Source organism: Paralichthys olivaceus, chromosome 1 (genome assembly GCF_024713975.1).
Source record: "Paralichthys olivaceus isolate ysfri-2021 chromosome 1, ASM2471397v2, whole genome shotgun sequence".
Classification (NCBI taxonomy): domain Eukaryota; kingdom Metazoa; phylum Chordata; class Actinopteri; order Pleuronectiformes; family Paralichthyidae; genus Paralichthys; species Paralichthys olivaceus.
Genome location: NC_091093.1, coordinates 28236305 through 28257500, shown reverse-complemented (window position 1 = coordinate 28257500; position 21196 = coordinate 28236305). Strand labels below are relative to the sequence as shown.

At 39.2% G+C, this 21196-nt stretch overlaps 1 protein-coding gene and 1 long non-coding RNA gene across 2 annotated transcripts in view; both read left to right on the top strand.

The window, feature by feature from the left end:
* The window catches only part of LOC138410527 (uncharacterized), a 5087-nt gene extending 4079 nt beyond the window's left edge, over positions 1-1008 (top strand). The window contains exon 2 of the long non-coding RNA XR_011243237.1: positions 1-1008. This exon is cut by the window's left edge and continues 1237 nt beyond it. This is a non-coding gene — a long non-coding RNA (uncharacterized lncRNA).
* A 2733-nt stretch (positions 1009-3741) lies between these two features.
* Positions 3742-19275, top strand: hsd17b12b (hydroxysteroid (17-beta) dehydrogenase 12b). The gene is made up of 11 exons (XM_069526963.1): positions 3742-4077; positions 10839-10885; positions 10962-11037; positions 11791-11898; positions 12208-12272; positions 12633-12677; positions 13350-13384; positions 14282-14363; positions 15016-15081; positions 15191-15340; positions 18192-19275. The coding sequence occupies exons 1-11, from the start codon at positions 3900-3902 to the stop codon at positions 18297-18299; spliced, it is 960 nt and encodes a 319-aa protein (XP_069383064.1). The 5' UTR covers positions 3742-3899; the 3' UTR covers positions 18300-19275.
* Positions 19276-21196: the final 1921 nt, after the last annotated feature.

Below are 21196 nucleotides of genomic sequence, written 5' to 3'. Positions count from 1 at the left end.
TTCTCTGTCTCTTTATTTATTTTTCTCTGTGGTCACAAATGTATAACTGAGTAGTTTTGACAGTGGAGACGTTTGAATTGAGTGTGTGTATCAAGATACTGTGCATGTGTGATGTGTGTGTGTGTGTGTTATTCATAAAATACAGTCCAAATGATTCCAGGTGTACTGCACACATGACTATTCAGTCACAGAGTAAGTCGTGTGTCCTTGTACGTTCTTGATAAAGCCTGACTGTGTGTGTTTGTGTGTGTGTGTGTGTGTGTGTGTGTGTTTGTTCAACTTTTATTTTATACCTTTCTTTCTTCTTGTTGAAATCTATTTACTTATTGTACATGAAATAAACAGATCAAAAACTTCTTTTAAAATAAAAATAATACATTTTTCATATCAAAAAATCTTTTTCTGTCACCCCCCCTCCCCCCCTTCCATCTAAATGACGCATGATATCTTTGCACTAAGTGAAAAACCAATTTAAATATAAAAACATCTCATATCCTCTGAATGTAGTTTTGATAGATTTATCTCACTTGCTGTGATTTTAATTTATTTAGTTGAGTTTTCTTTTTGTTTCTGTGTTTTAATATTATGATACTACATTTTGCAGTAGATTTGATTCATGGTAAACACAGTATGAACTTTCAGGAATCCTTATTGATTCGACATGTGTACTTGTAGTAAATGACACAAGAGCATTAAAGGCTCTAGTGTCTTGAATTTGCACCTTTGATGCAGCTGATGTACGAGTTCTCATTCTGTGTCGTGGTCTGTTCTGATCATTTCTTGTTCGCAATTTTTAACATTTTCATCTGAAATGATTGAGTTTTTTTTTTTTTTACAGCCGGTCTGTTTGACACATGATTTTAATATCTGCTCTGCGTGGCACTGCTTCCCTGTCTGCCTCTGTTTGACGTGCACATGTGTGAAAATAGGAATAAAGCTCAACTTAAAATGACAGTTTTTTTTCTTAACAATAACAAATGTGGAAATAAACATAAAAAATAAATGGTGTACAGCGTTTTTTTTTCCTTCTGTGTGTTGAGTTTGTGTCTGTGTGTGAGAGAAAGACTTGAATGTGACAGCAAAGAAGTTACAGAATAAAATATGGGTTTATTTTCCCCAAAATTCACAAAGAACTGAATTTCTTACATCTATTGTTTGTTGCTTTATGAATTTGATGTTCCTTGTGTGTGTGTGTGTGTGTTTTGTCCAATAAAAGACATATTTGTCTTCACGTTCATTGTTGTAAATCTCTGACGTCTCAGATCGATTCTCAAAAATAAACAGAAACCACGACGATGTGGAGCTGTTCACAGACATGTGGTGCTGAATCCTTTTTGGTGGGACATTGTAGGAGAAAAGAAAAAAGAAGTCGACGTACTTTCAATATAATCTGTGAACATTATCGTCTGTCCATCAGGATGAAGTGCAACAGTTTAAACTCTCACTCTTCGTCAGCTACACTCACTCACACGTGGACGTCAGGCCTTCACTGTACTCGCCTGCAGGCTCTCATGGTCGTGATCTGCAGCCGGTCCGCTGACGTCCGAGGAAGACACTTTAATTCGAATTTCATTCAGGTTCCTTTTCAAAGCTAAGAGCCAACAGTTTAGACTCCTGTTTACCATTGCTGCATTTCTATTTTTAGATGCAATGCTCTTATGTAACGCTCACTCGCACATTATGGACCACTGCTGTCTGCTCCACTTGGCTGAACTGTTTTTCGCCGAGTGTGTCTGAACACGGAGTTGGATTAAAATGCGACTGGTAACTTCTGTGAACACAAACAAACATTTCACAACAAACACAAAATATCTCATGTTAGAAAAATCCTGTGTGGTGCAGTTTCGTTGGCAGTTTTAACATTGAACCTCTCTTTTTAAATATTTCTTACGAATTCTAAATTATTTCCCAAGGTTATTGTGGGTGTAATTGGTTGTGTTTCTCACAATACTGTAAGTATATTTTATAAATCCTTTTTATATTTCTTCCTCTTTTTATTTGGAAACCAGAATCTTTATTGTATTTCCAAAAATGTGAGCCCCATCTACAGTTTATATATTATACAATCGTACTACGGTTTATACAGTTTTATTTCCTAAAACATAAAAACACAAAGGAAAACAAGCTTAATGTTTTCAATTTTATCTGCTAGTTTTCATGAGAACAACTACCGGGCTCCGGTTTGTATAAAATCAGTAATGGCTGGAATTTTCAAACTACTCAATAGGGGAAGAAAGAAACAAATTACAACATTAACATGCAAAATCACTGTTCTTAACTGAGTGTGTTAAAAAGCACCTTTAAAATAACATTTGACCAAAGTCAAAAAAGCAAAAACCAACACATGACAACTTAAAGATTAGTTTATTAAGCAAAAATAAAACGATTTGAGCAACAATAAGCATAAAAAATTTGCTCTCACACTTCATTGAAAACAAAGGAATAAAGTGTGAAGGGTCAAGTTTAACATTCAGAGAAAACTGCAGAGATATGATCTCCCCTGTTCTTCAACCTTCACAGGATCTAATCCGTTTTCACAGTGGGGAATAAAATGATTCGCTTGATGAGCCTCAGTTGTTTGAATATATGACTTTCTTACAACATGGATCTGAAAAGATTCTTGGTAACGTTCATGTGAACAAACTAAAAAAAAAGCTTTAAGCTCAAAAGAAACTTTTCACTATGGGAGGGAGCAGATAACGACTCAATGTCACTGGAAGTTAAATCTGGATTATTGTCATGAAGAGTGGAGACTGTCTCAAGGTTCATCTTATCGTCAGGGACAAGATGATAACGCCATTAACAAAACATAAAACATGACATCTACAACATTCACACCTCAGATTACTTTAGTCGGGCTTTAGTAACTGTCATGCACAATATTCATGTTGGGATGTATTTGTACTCAGTCACTGTACTTAAGTATTTGTAGTTTACTTTTGGGCACTTTATCAACAAATATCTTCATTTTTACAATGAATGTAGTCGACTGTTGCATTTGGGAATAGGCTAAAACTTTCAAGTACTTGCACATTTGGAACTTTAAGTATATTTTGATGCAAGTGCTTACTCAAGTCGAAAAGGTTAATGTCGTGCTTTTACTTTTACTTGAGTACAATTTTTAGATATATTCATTTGGACTTTTACTTAAATAAAATGTTTTGGTACTTCTCCCACCACCACACAATATTAAAGGTATTAATTTATGCATTTATAATAATATTAATAATAATAATCTTTATTTTTATAGCACTTATCAAAACATAGTTACGAAGTGCTTCACAAATTAAAGCAATCCGATAAAACACAGAGATAAAAGATTATTTCTGTTATATTTACTTTTCTTGCTTTGCTATAAAACCACTTTGTAAACTCTGTTTTTAGTACTATATATATAAAAAATAATACATATATATAATATTAATATCACATAGTATATTATATAATTTTCTAAATTATAAAGATATATAAAATATCATTATTATTATTTTAACTATTAGTCACACATTTCCTGACACACATTCAATCTAATGGGGACAAATAAAGAAAACATAGAAATGCAGTAAGACAATGATGAATTCTAAAACAAGACAACAGCTGATGTCAAGTCAACAACATTTTATTTTTTTAAATTTCATTTCTTCAAAATAAAACCGATGACAGGTGAAACCGTGCTCTAACACTAGATGGCAGTGGCGCTCAGATTTCCCACAATTCTGCTCAACTCAGCGGAGGGAAGAAGAGAAGCGGCCAATCAGGAGCAGCGCAGCGCCGATGCGGATATCCGGGTTCCTGTCACTGACATTATTCGCCCACATTGTTTTTTTTTCACACTTTGAGTTCTGCTCTTTAACTCCCGCAGTCACAGACACGTCGTCGGTGCCGCGCAGGTTACAGACATGTCGTCCGGCGGAGAAGTCGTGTTCCGGGCCCTGGAGACGCCGCTGCTCTGCCTCGGGGCTGTGACCGCGGCCTGGTTCTCTGTGTGCGCCGTGTGCCGGCTGCTGACCGGATTCAAGCTCTGGGTCCTGGGCAACGGGCGCCTGGTGTCGCCCGCCAAACTGGGGAAATGGGCAGGTGAGACACCGGAGCACGTCGCGGTTCTTCTGTCGGAGTCTCCACAGTCACTGAGCCCGAAGGCGAAATCTCTGTACACGTGCAGGTTTCTGCCACAGGTCGACGTTAGTACGACTAGCTTCTAACTTTATCTCCTTCACTCGGTGGATAATAAGTTAATTTAACTTTTCTCCTCAGTTATAACTTTCTTCTGCTGAAGTTAGCATGCTAACAGTTAGCCCTGCTGGTGCCAAGCATCAGAAACTCAATTTACCTATTTAATGATAATAATAATAATAATAATAATAATAATAATAATGATAATAATAATGATAATAAACCTTTGTTCGAGATTGATTGTCATTCCAAAACACGAGTTACACGAGAGGGAGCGAGACCAAGTACTGAGAACTTTCTATATTTCTACTGATGAATATTAAATTTTTATAAAATTACTGGTTTTGATTTATTTCTAAGCCCTTAATGATAATAATCATAATAATAACACATTTTATTTGTAGGCGCCTTCCACAGCACTCGAGGTCACCTCACAATGCAGAGATATAAACAGAACAAAAAAAATAATGTGTCATAAAGTTTAATTATCTTATTATAAACGTCAGTATGAAAGAAAGGAGAATGGATTCCTCAGTTTGTAACGAACAATCAGCAAAGGCTGGTCCGTCTCCTGCAAATGTTCATTCATTCTTAATAAAGGGTTTTGCAATAAGTCAATTGTGCAGTTTGAATTGTTAGGCAGATACTAATAGGAATAGGCTCAATTTGTAATTAACCATCAACATAATTAGTCAGTGTCCTGTAAATGAATTGCTTAAGTTCACATCTACAAATATTGTTAATGATAATAAGCCTAGCAGGAGATGAGTTCAGGTTTTCTCCAGCTGTTTGTAGAAGTGAAGGTTCAAACAGTCCCTTGCAGGTGAAGTCATATCACAAGTCTCACATGTGTTTGTTTATGAGCTGTAATAAATTCCAGTATTACCAGTTAATATGTAATTTACTCTTAAAATGGGAAGGGGTAAGGAGTTTTTGGGGGGTGGGCAGCTCCTGTGCCGATGAACTTTAACTTGATGGAAACAAAGTTTCTTCAGTTTGATTATTTAAACATTTATCATATATCATACCGTCTCTAATTCACAAAAACTCAGAATAAGGTTCAGTATCAAATCTGACATTTTCCAACACGTGTTTTACTGATTATACTTAGTGTAGATTTGAGTTTCTATCAAAAATCTTTTTAACGTAGTTGTCAGATACATGATATACCTTTTAGTATTTCAATTTCATGGTTCAAAAACCATTCAATGGACCAAAAACCTCTCTTTTTATCAGCCGTAGATAACGGACCATTGAGCAATGAAGGTCTGCAGGGTTTGGACCAACCTGCCTGATGGACTGAGATTAGGAAACCCTGTAAAAGGATAAAAATTCTATTACTACAGATGTAGATTCATTTTCTTTGTTTGCACTGTGAAATGGTTGATTTAAATTATCTCTTTCTATAAAGGCAAATTCTTTTTCAGGACTAGAATTTATAGTTCTATACAATGTGAAAAAAATGACTGAGTTTGTGGGTTTGGCTGTAGTTCTGTATAATCTGACACGTTTCTTCTTTGAACACATCATCAGTTTGCTGTTGCATAATACGTTTGTTCTGACTGTTCCAGAGTATTTCATAGTTCAAACTGATAACTGCAATGCCCTCCAGTCTGAAGCACTTGTTACAACACCCAACCCGACTTCTTTGTCCGAGCGACAGCCGACTAAAGCGTTCGTCGTTTAGTGTGTGTGACAAGAGTTAAAGGAGTGAGTGGTCAGCTCCTTGACGCTGTATGTAAACTGTAGTAAATCTTGTTGGTTGGATTATGGCTCGAGGGGATTATCAAATCAGATGTAATAGCATCCATCTGTCCTTCCTGCTCGCCCACTGAACCTTGAGATTTGAACAAACCACCACGACGGATTTGATGTCGGCCAGTGTTCAAGGTTCACGTCATAACAGAAAAGAGCTCAAACTTATCATACTAGAGTTCAGATAGTGTTTTTGGTTGAAGCCATAAGAACTGAATTCACAAGGTTCAGAACAAAATACTTGTTAATAGAAGAGTCGATGTGGATTTTTTTGAGACTGATGCAAATAGTAGGAAGTTAAAAAAAACTGGGTTTCAACACAGATAAGTTCAGTTGCTTATGTACACATTTACATTTGTTCCAGAAGATAAATAGCTGTGCTCCCTCCTTCAAGTATAAATCACATACATAGAACTTGAATCAAGAAAATCAACATAATTCTTTTAAAAGTAAAATATAAATTCACATCTTTGGTTTATTCTATTAAAAACATTTTCATACTGGCAAATATAAACAAGTCTGTCAAAGGCTAATGCAAAGTCAGTTTGGCTGTAATTTTGCACTGTATATTCCCCTTTTTTTCTTAAATACACTTGGCCCCTCATTATTTGATTTTTATGTTTTATCAAGATTTTAGATTCACCGCTAAAATGAGAGGGTTTGAATTTACTGTTACATTCTGTGCAGTGTTTTTCAGCCTGTGTCGTCTCATCAGTCTGAGAGAAAAATCCAAATGTCTTCAAGATGCGAGCTGAAGTTCTCTGTGATCTTTTTATGTACGCAGCCACAAATGGAAGGCATCAAATGAGGGGGGGGGGGGTTATTTTGGGATTACGCATGCAAAATGAATCAGAAAATGAAGCGAGCCAGAGGAGCCGGTTTGTCTCGGCTGCTATTTTCATTCACAAACTTTGTGTTGCTGAAGTGGACTTGATTGGGTGGACGGCCTGATTATGTAACTGGTCGGGAGCCATTCATGAATAAGTTTCACATGAGACACAGGATCCTCAGGATTCTGGTTCACTGACGCCCACATCTCTCGTGTGTGTGAGAAAGAGTGAGTCTGCGAGAGCCTTTGCGGTGGTATCATAGTTAAATGGCATCTTTCTATCCATCTATCATAGCTGCTGGAGGATATTGTAATAATAATGCAGCTGTCCTGTTTTATTCTATGCTTGAAATGAGATTAAACCAATAATCAATTATCTAACTATAGTTGCTACGTAATATTCTGTTTGTCAACTAATTGATTAAATAGATCAAACCTTTAAGTCTACCCCAGCGTACCTGTAGTTCATCTTCTGAACAAGGATTTAAACTGGTCTTTCCACAAACAGTGGAAAATCTAGACACAACACATTGTGTTAGAGTTTCAGACGTGTAGATTTCAGTGTTTGCTCCAAAGAGGAAACATTTGTTTTGAAGAATAAACAATGGAACAACGGATGTCTTTGCTCAGTCGTAGTAGAGACAGATGTGATTTCTGTTTATATTTTATGTTCACTTTCTTTTTTCAAGTTGTGTATATATATTTGGTTGTATTTGTGTTTCGTTATTTATAGCTATTCATAATTAAGTTAAGATTTAAACGGTCTCAATTAGATTTCTTTGTCATATTTGATAGTGACATCGAAGAAGTCATTTTTCGGTAACATTTTTTAGTATAGATTAACAGTTGTTGGTGCATCACATGTCCATAACCAGCTCTTTTTGTATGGAATTGTTCACTGCACTGTTAACTCCTCTAGAGGAAAGAAACCAAGAGCAAAGTAAGTAGGACAGTCACAGGATGTTGTTGTATATCTGTTAAGACTGTTTGCTGAGCCGTCTCTTCAGTTCTCTCCTGCACTGTCAGTTTTTACCACTTATTAAAGCAACACTATGTGGTAGATAGGGATTATTATATAACTGCTTGTACAGAGAAGAATCTGCAAACTGGCAAAACGTCATCACGTCTTCCTTTAAGCGCAGACGATGTCAAAAGCTGATGTAGTCTTCATCCTCCAATCCTGTTCCACGATTGAATGATGTGGACGGTTGTTATCGACTGCGTGAATTAGCGCCGTCGTCAGAGCACCTAGCTAACCTAACCTACATTTGCAGAAGATGGCGGATCCTAAAATAGACCTCGTTTTATTTGAGTGAAGGGATCATGCACTCAGCTGTAAAAGCTTTTTTTTTTTTTTCCTCCCTGCTCCGACTGCAAAAAGAGTTCATTCTTAAAACGACTAAAAATAACCCAGCCTATGTTCTCTTCATCATTGTGCCTGCAGACTCTCCCTCGCTCTCCCCTCCTCGTCTCTGTGCTATTTATAGTTGCCCCCAGGATCCCCCATGTTCGTGTTTGTCATTTTCTCCCCCCCACCCCTCCCCGTTCCCCGCTCCCTGGCTCTGCTGCAGCCCCAGAGGATGCTTGGCACCTCGGCATCATCTGTACGCAGGAAGATCACATGAAAGGGAGATGGGTACAGAAGGGGTAGAGGCGGATGAGCAAGAGGAGGAATGAATAGTATTGTCGAAAATGTAATATTTGCTTAAAATAAACAGTTATTTCTGCTGTGCTGATTGTGGTAGAGGCAGCAGATTTTTATAAAAAACACAGTCAGGTGCGTAAAAGAGAATTTATCCACAATATTAACTCACAGCGTTTACCGTGTCTGTTCAATGATTTTCATTCGTTGAAACATAACTTATTTATGGATGCACTAAATCGTCAGTATAGATTCACACGTTGTGGTGAATACTGACCCTTTCAAGCTGATCAGATCTTGGCCTTGATGTGAGTAGTTCATGTTATAAACAGGCTCTTCACTGAGCCTCTTAGCAGAACTCGTGGTCTCTAGAGTAGAATAAAATAAAAATAGAATAGAAAACCTTAATTGTCATTGTACGAAAATAGAACGGAATTATGAGTGCTACTCCTGGTTGGTGCATAAAAGTTAAACAAGCGTTAAAATGATGAGCACATATCAAGCAATTAAAATATTACTCTGGAAAGTCCTCCTAGCAAAACAGTGACGTGTACTCTGCGCAGCACCCCGGTATTCTCGTACTGCTGTTGCCAATTACATCAGTAGCAATCTCATAAAGCATTTGGTGTCAGATTGGACGTCGATTGCACTCACTTTTCTAATCCTCGCGTTCACTATTTAATAAACCCAAGAGCCTGAAAGCTCCACAAGCAAACCTTACCGGTGGCAGTGTTTAGTGCTGCCACTCACACGGATGTGGCTTGACCCAGCCCACCCACCGATATTCCCATCTTAAGTGCACTTCACTCTCAGAAGTCGTCCTAAACCACAACGCTAAACAGAATCACATGACATGAAATAGGAGCAGAGTAATAATTACACGTAACTGATGCCTAAAAACAAACGAGGGAGAGCAACACAAGTTAAAACAACCTTTCTTCTTTCTTTCTTTATTTGCTGGTTCCAGAGCATGTTAATGAACATTAGTAAAAAAAACACACTACATGTTAAAATCCACTTCTTTAGTCTTTGGGCAAGTAACAAACAAAAGCAGACGCATCACAAACAACAACTTACAGAAACAAATATATCGCAGGAGTAAAAGAGGACAAAACACAGCCTGCAACGTATATCCCATCAGAGCGGGTTACACTGGGACATGTTGCAATGTTCTGTCTCTCCATCCCGTTCCCCATCCACTTTTTTGTTATCTTTAGCCCGAGATGTGATGAATAGTTGCTTCTGAAAGATGGGAATTGCTATAAATAGACCCCCCGCTGCCGCTGCTGCTTTTTGTGCCATGCAGTTCCAGGGCATCCGTTCGCTCGACTGCCGCCGATGACAGAGAGGACCTCACTTTCCCTCTCCTCCCTCCCTCCCTCCCTCCCTCCCTCCCGCTCTGTTTTTGTCCTCCTCCTTCACCTCAGCTGCTCTCCACGCACCTCATCCTGCAGTGCATCTGTGTGCGCTGACGTTCGGCCCTCTTCCCTCTTCCCTTGACAGTTGATGTGTTTTATTCGTCTAAACCCTTTTGTCCTCACAGCTTGTTGGGGTTTTTATTATTTTTTATTTTTACGCTGCATTTCCCCGGCATCGCTCGAAAGTAGAATTGTCCACAACCCTGACATCTTTATCACCGGGTTTCTCTGGTGATAATGTTCCTCTAGGTGGCGCTGTTTATCTATTCCTTCTCGGAGGCTTGCACTGCTTTGTTTTCCTGCAGTTTTTTAAGCAGCGTTTAAAATGTCCCCCAGCCTTTTGTTTGGATTTCACACCAAAGGAAAAAAAAAAAAAAAAACTCATTAATAAAATCTTTTTTTTTTTATGCGTCGAGAGCAGGAAATGAAAAACATCCCTGGCCTCAAATTCTAAGTATTCTCTCCTCTGGAAATAAGCTTCGAATATGAAATAAATTCTAATTGGGAATGTGTGGTCATGCACTGATCTAACTTACTGTTTAAATGTGTTCAAGGCCAAATACAGACACTAATTAAAGATCTGGCTATTCCTTCTTTATTTCATATTGTAAATAATATGCAAATCCGGTTGTAGCAACAGATGAATACTTATGGTTTGGTCCTACAGTGGCGTACAGGTGTAGTGTTTTTTTGTGCCCACACACTTTTGTCCATGCACCAGAAGACTTTTATATTCTTGTGGCAGACTCTCCGTATTCAGTATATTGATCCAGTAGTTTTATAGTTTTGTCTGTGATCTTTGTGTTAATTTTCTCACACAGTCTGGATCCATCCTGATAGTTGGTCGTGAAATAATGTAGAAATCGAAGAACATACGAGGGCAGTGTAACTTCTATTTTGTAATCTATGCATTCTACTTGAAAGTGATTTTTACCAGTGTTTATGTTGAAGTGTTTTTTCGCCTTGAATGCTCAAACTGAAATCACCCTAATCCAGTTTCTATCTCTCTATTCCTCTCTAGTTGTGACAGGAGCCACAGATGGGATTGGGAAAGCTTACGCAGAGGAGGTAAGAGTCTGTTTAATGCCTTATGTGTCGAAACACATCGCATCGCCTTCCGTTGACGTGATCTTTGTGTTGGCAGCTGGCCCGCAGAGGCTTTGCAATCGTGCTGATCAGCCGCTCTCAGGAGAAGCTGGATGAAGTCTCCAAGATGATCGGTGAGTTTTACACGTCTCGATTTTTTATTTTTCCATTCTTTTATTAGTTTTATTTATTCATTCTTTCAAAAACATGCCGCATAAATGCAGACAAACATGTTGGCAGACATGGAAAATGAATGGAAGGTGAAGTGTTTCATGTAAATCACTGTGATATACAGTATGTAGCTCAATATTACTCTGTTTAATCCATCAGTTGAAGTAATCCAGCATCCTGCAGTCAAGGGAAATCAGCAGTACCTGTGGTCCAGAGGCACAAGACTAATATAGTTTATGTGTTAAGTATGACAGCAGCTTGACTGGAGTTCAGTCTTAATGATCCATGCAGCCGCACAGCTTCATTTATCCTGAACCTGAAATGTGGCATCCATATTGCACTGTGTAATAGTCCAGCAGAGCTAAATGACTGGCGAATAAATGATATTCCATTGAATTGCGTGTTTTGCACAAGTGATTCTTCACTGAATGGGGATTCAGCAGAAACCTTATGCTTTTGGCAATGAGGCAGTAAAGCCTCCTGCTGGAGCTGAAAGTGAATCTGTCCAATTAAATGAACGCTTTCTCCGTGGGGACGGATATCCTCATTGATGATGAAGAATCATCTCAGGGTCTAATCATTTTTCTTTGCCCTGCTCTTACCTTTTCTAAGTGACTCTCTGTTAATAATAGGGTTCTGGTATCTTTTATTGTTTCTCATATATTTTCATATAAAAAAACTGAATAAAAAATCTTTATGTATATTCGTCCCCTCAGCAAGCAGATGTGGCGTGGAGACTAAAACGATTGCAGCGGACTTCAGTGACGTCAACATCTACTCTAAGATTGAGGAAGGACTCTCGGGGCTGGAGATCGGTGTATTGGGTAAGAATGCAGCAGGTGCTGGGGCCACCTCACCTGTCATTATTTTATATGAAGTCCGTCATATGAAATAGAGAATTGGTTTGTGAACCAAGGTCACATAGACATCAGGTGTGCTATTTTTTTATGTTATCATAAAGGCTAACTGACTTCTTTAGCCCTCTGCTGCCCTCTTTAGTTTGGAAAGAGGTATACCACTCTTGAGTTTCTCATTTAAATCAATGTAATCTCCCTCTCATCCATCACTTTGTCAAATTTAATTGCATTTCAAATGTCACAGTGCTGTTTTTTTTTTTCTTCTCTTGTTAACAGTGAACAATGTTGGAATATCTTACTCTTACCCTGAATTCTTCCTGAATGTTCCCAATCTCGACACGGTAAGTTAAAGGTTTATCGCAGTTTCAAAATAAACTGTATGTCTCCCTCAAAGTTAACATTAGCCACCAGAAGCTACTGGTCGTATTAGACTAACTGAGGTCATAGCAGCAGAACCTGATGCAACAGTCCATTTAACTTCTTAGATGTTAAACTTTTCTCTGTTATGAGAATGCATGTTCCTCTCAGAAGTGACGTTGTGAACATACTTGACATTTTCAGCAGATAACTCACAATCATGTGCTTTAACAAAACAAAAGATGAACTCTTAAGCTCTGCTATCTACTGTTGGAACAAATGACACGTGTAAGTTAATGCATAGACACACTGTTGTGTTAATGCTCCTGCTCTTCTTGTTTCAGTTCATCGACACCATGGTCAACATTAACATAACATCGGTTTGCCAAGTAAGTGTCACCGCTTTTGGACGTAATGAGGCTTTTTGAGCCCGAGCCACAAAAAGAAGCTCTTCAGTGAAAATCAAACTGCATTAGAATTTCCCCTTAACATTTATAAATAGCAGAGGCAGTTTTGGCAGCGATCAAAGTCGCGTCCGTGCCCGAAAATATTTAGAAAGTGTATAAGGTGTTAAAATGAAACAGAGCGGAGGTGATCTTGAATAAGTGATTCAGTCTGTACAACGTGTACTTTGTCATGTCTCACAGTGATTTCTGGGTTGCCCGTGAGTAATGCTCGTCCATGTTTCAGATCCACTGTCACTGTTACACACACGCGAGCAAACACACTGATAAAAAGCGTAGTAAGCCACTTCTCTCCCTCCTCCATGTTCGCCTGCTCCCAGAGCAAGAGCTAAAGTCCACCCACTCTCTTAATACTTAATTTATGTCATTCAATATTTCTTTAAACGGCTCCCTCTGCTATCATTATCAGTCCCTTCCTCTCTTTGTCTTCCTTCCCCAAACACCTCTTCACACACACACAGACACACACAAGTTTACAAATGTGCACGCACACCTCAACACACTTGTCGACAACCCACCCACGTTAATAGAATTTTTCGTCCTTCTAATGCTTTTTTGCTTTGCTTCTCACACTCTCTCTTCCCTTCGTGTTTCCAGATGACTCGTCTCGTTTTGCCTCAAATGGTGGAGAGGTGAGTTTGTAAAAAAAATAAAAAAAATAATTACAATATTGAACATAACTAAATGTCATCCAGTTAAAAGTCCCAATTACTTAAGAAAAAATAAATGTTCTGTTAATAAAATAAAAATAACAAAAGAAAGCTTTTGTATTTGATATTTAAAGCAGATGCTGAATTTACATCTTTGCATGTGACTTAACTATGAGTTTGACAAAAAAAATCACTATTGTGCTAAAGCAAATCAACCGATATGTTTGTTTACGGTAAAATAATGAACCAGTTAAAGGACACTTACAAGCTGAGGAAGGTTTACATGCTATTAACCACACATTGTTTAATGCTGGAATATGCTTGCATGAAATATAATATTACAACCGGCTTCTAAATTGTTTATTCTGCAACGAGGGGGTTAAAAATGAGAGGTCAGTAATCTTTAATTACTGTGATTGGAATAGAGTACAAAGTAAATATCTGCATTACATCAAATTTTCATTTTGTGTGATGATTTTAAACTTGTGTAGCTGATGGAAATTCAGTTTAGCGAAGCCTTCACTCTCTTGGCCGCATGGTACACGAACAAAAGGATTTCTCTCTCACGGTGTATTCCTCCTCGGGTTTGGATGGAATATTGTCTGACGGGCCCACGAGCTGAAGCAAAAAATATCATCAAAGTGTAAATATTTAAGTATTGATGTTACTGTGTGTTCTATCATATCAATACCTACCAGCTCGGCTTTCATGTACAACAAGAGCAGTTTGGGCTCAGCTTGCCAGCACACACAGAACCGTTTTCTCTTTTCATCCAGGGACTGATTTCAGAGTGAAGTGTTTGTTGCACGTCGCCCTTGTCTTTCTTATTTATTCTTTCCAGTGTAAAACAACATTTGCTTTTATTCCTGTGTCTTGCAGGAAGAAGGGGGCCATCCTCAACATCTCATCCGCCAGTGGGATGTACCCTGTTCCTCTTCTCTCTGTCTACTCTGCCTCCAAGGTAATTTCAACACACAATTAATGACCTTTTCTTCAACTGTAATCTATAGATGCATCATTAGCGATTTACATCACAACATATGTATGTGGTCCACGAGGGGAAATCTATCTTCGCTCTCATGCTATGAATTATTCCGTGTAATTTACCGACATGCATCGAGGCAAAAACCTAACTGCCGTTGCAGACAGATGTTAGTTAAACATTTATTTAGCTGTATGGATAAATTGAGGGATGGTCCCTTTTTATATTTGCTGTTTTAATTGTTGAATATAAACAAGTCGGTGACTAACTTGAGTCCCGAGGTAGCCTCCCAATTAAAAGTGTTTATAGGAGCATGTGGCGTCATAATGTTTTATCAGCGTCTCATGTGTGTTTGTTAGCGTAGAAACAACCTGCTGTTCACAGTTTCAGCTGATTAATGTGCTCCTGTCTTAATACTGGGTCATGTTTATCCACTAAATCCCAGTTTCTGCAAATGCAAGTGGAAAAGTGCGTCTAAAATATGTCCAGGGTGAACCTCTGGTTTAATGCTCAATTTAATGTTCTTTACCATTACCGTTTCTTTTTGTACATATTTCCTTTTCCCCAGTTTTTGTGTTGTTAGGTTTATAGTTGTAATTTTGTCCCTATGACCTTCCTTTATTTTACGTAGGCATTTGTGGACTTCTTCTCACGAGGACTGCAGGCTGAGTACAAGAGCAAAGGCATCATCATCCAGGTAAATCATGAGCTAACTTTAGTTCTGCTTATTTGGAGAAAAAGCCGAAACACATCGATATAACCAGATTGTTTCCTTTCTTTCTTTTTTTTTATTTTTTTTATTCCAGAGCGTTCTGCCATTTTTTGTTGCAACCAAGTTGAGTAAAATCCGTCGGGCTACGCTGGACAAGCCCACTCCAGAACGCTACGTCGCGGCCGAGCTCAACACTGTGGGGTTACAGACCCAGACCAACGGATACCTGCCCCACGCCATCATTGTAAGTCTGGATATGAAATGATGGGAGTAAAGAAGGAAGACACTAATTGTCAGTCAGCAGATCTCGTGAAATTTCAGGTTTCGCTTGTCACAAAACAGACCAAAATTAGTTTTTACATATTAAATGACCTGCTTCTTCTTCTATTCATGTCGAACACGTTTAAACAAAACATAAACATCCATATAATTCCCTCGACGTTTCTTAAAAACGCTCAAAGTTCCTACAAAATCACATTTCCGCCCCTTTAGGCTTTTAATTAAATGTCTTTGTGACTGTTGTCAAAATGTGGGAAACTTCCTCTGCAGAACAATTGTCCGTTTATCTGTTGTATGAACAGCCTGAACAACTGAATGGCTGTGTAAGGTATAAGGCCAGCACCACCGCATCATATAGTGATTTCAATTAAACACAACTGGTGTCTCTGCGGTTATAGATCTGGAGCAGTGTTGCACTAATCAAAGATTGTCAAGGTCTGTAATGACAACGGCACCTAAACCTCATCAGGCTGCAGCTCCACTTAATTCAAAAGAGCCTCCTAGCAGCTCATCTCCATTCACTGAATTAATTTTGTGTCAACAGTCGCTCACGCATCTGTCAAAAGGTAAACATCCTCTGAAATAATGGAGTGCGATGTTTCACTACCTTGAAGCATCGCCCGCATCCTAACTCTGTTATTACTCTGTGGAGACACGAGCATCAGACATGAGACACAAAACCTCTTTCCCCATTTCTCGGGACGGCGTCCGCTCTCCAGCAGAGGTTGCGCAGTTTATGTTCTCCCTTGAGTTTCTTGTGTTTGAAGGTGTTGAACTCTGCCACCTGAATCCTCAACGATCGTGTTTATTATACACATCAACAGCAGCAGCATGAATTACAATATTCACGAGGTCAGTAAATCACACACAGAGCTCCTGTTGTTCCTGTGCAGTCCAGTGTAGATAAGGTAAACTCAGCACAGATCTTTCCTGTCATCACACCTGGTTGCACTGAACCACCGGCTGCAGGCAAGTTGTGTCGTTATTATCCCATAATCCCCTCAAACTGTGCAGCACAGCTCTGTCCAGTAATAACTCACAGTTCACCAGTCTCTAATTTAGACAGTTGTTTAACTGCAGTCTGGAACCTTCAGCATATTGAGAAGATTCATTTATTCTGTCGTTTCTTTACTCTACATAATTTGTTTATACATTTTAGACCTAAATTAGTGATAAATTCAAACGTATAAATGGAAGTTAAGAACTACAAAAAGACTTCTCCTCGAAATCAATACAAGGCCAAATCAAATCAAGACACATTTATGTAGCTTTCTATCTTTTACAGAGGTTATTCAAGGTTTTACAAGAAAAAGATGCAGCCACAGTTTAACCCCAAATTGAATAAGATGAATAAAAGTACCATTAAATGAAAGAAGTGTTTTTTTAAATGGCTAAAGTCGGGGTGCATTTCTGCTCCAAGGGCAACTTTGAACTCTGGTCCCCACTCTGGTCTGATCTTTATTAATAGAGGGAACGTTTGTTTTATTTAATAGAACCTCAGTCATTCAACCAGGAGCAAACAGCAAAGGGCTGAACAGGAGAGAACCGAGAACGGATCCTTGTGGGAACGTGGGATAAGATTTATATTCACAAATACTGACTGAATATATCCTCTCCCTTATAACTATGAATTCAAACACTTAGAAATCTTTGTGATATGATGTGGATGGAAACCTGAGTGGAATCTATCATGAAATGCAATTAATCTACAAGGAATTATTGATTTGATTAAAAACTACTTACTTAAAAATGTTGCTCGTGAAGGGAAGATAAAAGAGACTTGTGTAGTTGTGAAACGTTGAAGCCTCCAGGTTTCTCTGTTTCATTAGAGGCTTGACTAAAGCATCACTAACAGTTTTTAGTGATGTTGGAAATATGCCTGAGAGTAATGAGCCAATTACAATGTACAATAAATCCATTGCCAAAGAGATAAAACTAAACACTTAAAAATCATTTAAGATGCTGCATTAAATCAAGTTCGGCCATTTCTTCTTCGGCTGTGCTAAACTTTTTTCGAACCAAAGTTAAGAAAAGAGTTTAAATTGTCCACGATCACAAAACATTAGTTATTTTTATCGAACAAACCTCAACCAACATTTCCCCCAGTAGCGGACTTCCTCAGTGTTTTTTATCCAAACTCAACCAGAATTTAAAAAAGCTTTTAAGGAAATTAGCATGAGGAATGGAAATGATACAACTAAGAGGAAATCCATCTGTATTTAATTCAATGTGGAAATAATAAGTCAATGTATGAACCATTTATGATGCTTCATAAAACTGTTTCTTACTTAAGAAGAGGATTAAAGACCGTGGGGGGTTTCCTCAGAACACAATCAGCTGTTTTAACTGCCACACTGTGGAAGCTGCTGAATTGACATTTCAGTTAAAGCATAAAAAGATTTTTTTTTAAATTGCTTACTATTGAACAATGCTGAATTATTATGAAAAAAAAAAAAAAAAAAGTCAATCTGGTGAATATGTTCAGGGAGATAAGTTTTCCTTATTTTACAACCGACAACTACAAAGTTGTTACGAGAACGCCCGAGGGAATGTGCTGCGATGGAAATGTTCAGGTCGGTGATTTGTATGCACAAGGTGCAGCTACTGTAGAGATTTGTAAAACAGTGGGTGTAACTTCACTCATGCATAATTTGAGAAGAGCCCAGGTTTTTAACACGGAGCAGAGGCCTGAATTTCCATGTGCACAAACTCCCCTTTCGACAGTCGTCGCTCCTTTGGGGTGGGGAAATTAATAATGAATGCTCATCTGTTATTTGTAAATGCCACCAGCTGACCATGTAATTTCTAATCTGAAGGGCTGGGTGACCACGGCTCTGCTTCCTGCCAAGATCCTCAACAGCTACGTGATGGGGATGGGGTTGTCCCAGCGCGCTCATTACCTCAAGAAACAGAAGCAGGGATAGATGAAGCGGCTGCGAGCGGCAGACAGAGGGGACCATGTGTTAACGAGTCGTCCGACCAGCAGCATCATCATCATCATCGTGGAACAAGAAGAGGGAATGTAACGGTTTCTGAACATCTACTCTAACATCTGCTCATAGATGGTGTGAAGCAGTTTCTGGCCACAGTTGTCAGCGGTGTGAAAAATATTGAATTGGGTTTTAGCGACTGATCAGATTTAACGAATTACACTCTACTAACTTTTAAAACTAATCCTCTGTCGCTTAAAATGGTAAAATGAAATCAACAGGAGAAGTGGGGGTTATAGAAACGTGTGTGTTTGCTTGTGTGCATGTTTGAGACTCATGAGTGGGCGGGTGGAGTAGGACGATGGACGGAGGCTTGCACTTACTGTCAACACTTCCTAAATGACTTCAACTACGTGTTCTAACGGAGGGAAGACGCTGCGGTAGAATGTGTCGTGTTTACAAACTCAATTTTCAAATTAATTCCAACATCTGAAGTTCGTGTTTCATCTACAATTCTTTAAATATCTGTTGTAATGATTAAATCTCAAATCCTTTGACCTGTATCGTTGAAATGAAAGAAACCAAATCTGCAGATGAGACCAATGAAATGATGTTTAACCTTTTGACTTTGTCTTTTTAAATCTACATGTGTTGACTGTCGGTGTTTAAACAGTTCGTCGTTAGTTTAGTCTCACGTGTGACTGGCCTGGGATCAGATATCAACTGTTAAGTTATTCTGTATTAATCCAAGTGGACACTTCGTACCTAATGTTTTGCTAATACTACTGTTAGAGTGCAGCAGCTGGGGGCTTCAGCTCTATTATTATGGCTTTTCTCTGGGAGCAGTGGCTTTAGAGGTGTAGTCCTGATACCTGGGAAGCAGAAAAATATCTGGATGCTACTGTTATGTCCTGAAAACAGAAAACTACATTTGTCCATCCAGCCTACAATAAATATGCTTTTCAAATAACTTCACCCAGTCATCTGTCTTCTTACTTTCACTTGTTTTGTTTTGAATCAGTTTTTAAGGGACACATTCTCGTCTACATTATACTGAGGACTGACAAGACAGGGTTTTCCAAGAGGCTGTAAAAAAGACTAAACTTCTAAACTGAACTTTAGGCGTTAAAATGTCTTAAACATTAGATATTAGGTCTTAAATATGTTCAGGCTTAATCATGTGATTGTTAAAGACTAAACCTGGACGACAAGTTAAAATACCCCCGATATGGACGCCACCATTTTGTGCATTTGGGAGTTTGCACAGTAGCGATGGGGGTGCGACGCTGTGGTGTCGGCGTCACGTTGATGCACTTGTCAAATAGCTATTTAAAACCAAACTTATTGGAAAAATTCGACACTTCAACGAACATCGGTATGATAAGAACAACCGCAAATGACAGAAACCATCTTTGAGAAAAGTCATCTCCCAACCATTAACATGGAGGAGGCTGGATCTATGACCCAGCCACCAGGTGGTGATCTAGATGCTTCTGCTTCACTTTTGAGGAGCCGTCATGTCGTCCATCTTTATTCACAGTCTCTGGTAAACGTTGATTTAAAGATACTTCCATGTATAGTTGTGTTGTAGTTGATTCTCAGTTATGCCGGTACTAGAACGCTGTGAAAAAACTACAAAAACTACAAAACAAACGTGGTTCATTTCTACTCGGCTACTTCAGTTAAACAAGTTAAACTTGTTGAAACCCTTCAAGAGAACAGTGTTAGTTTGAATTCCTTCATTGGCTCAGTAATTAATAAAATAGGTCTGAATTCAGAGTCATATATAAAATGTAAAAAGTGTAAAATGTGTATTATATTAAAGTCTCGTTGTCCACAAACTCCACAAACATGCTCATATTTAGGATTATCAGCTCACACGACTTCCTCCGGGGATTCTAACCATCCTCCGTTGTTTTCACAGCTCATACAAATGTGTTGCTTTCTCATCCCTCTGCCTCTTCCCTCCCAAGCATCACCATCCAGTTCCCATGCCAACAGTTTCTGAGAGATCATTCCGGTGCGCAGGTATGGAAGCTGCGGAAATGTGTCATCACCGAGGCTGTGGGAGGGAAGAGGAGCTCTGTGTGCGGAGGGATGCCCAAAGGAAGGATGGAGTGGGTTGCAGAGACGTATATATAACGACGAGCTCAGTGGTGCTCAAGTCCACGGCTCGCTCAGACTCACACACGTACACACTGTGCAGTCAGAGCGAGGGGCAAATTGGAAAAAGGAGCAAAACAGGATCTTTCAAATCAGGCAGAACCCCGAGGACTGAATTCTAAAACAGCTCTGATTGAGTCTTCTATTCCATATTTTTTTTTACATTTTTTCAACTTAATCATAATCTGTCCAAAAGCAGCTGACCAGAAACACCAGATTTTTCAAACATAAGGCTTCAAATCCTGCTTCTACTCCAGAGCTTCACTGTCGACAGCTCATCATCCGCACATTTGGGCCACCATTCATCATGGCGACCAGCATGGACACGCTCCCTGCCCATCTGCTGCCTTTGGTGATGGAAGAGTTCCCCCAGTCTCTGGCCACGGCGTGCGTGTGCAGGGCCGGACAGCGTGAGCCACGCCTCCGCTGCGTGCAGTGTGGCATCATCGAGGAGGAGGAGGAGGACTGCTCCACCCTGGAGGAGGACCAAGCCCAGCGCTCCTTCCTGCAGACCGTGGAGAGCCTCAGGAGGAGCACCAGATGAGCTCCTCCAGATGAAGCTCTGGCACCACCCTGACACGTTTGACCCATTTGGCTTCCCTGCAAACCAGTTCAGAGACCAGCAGATGTCCACGGTTTTAAGGATGCAGACTGTGCTGACTTCAAAATCTCTGTGGGTGGTGATATTTTGGCACCGCATGTGGCGATGGACGAGGCTGCACTGAGTC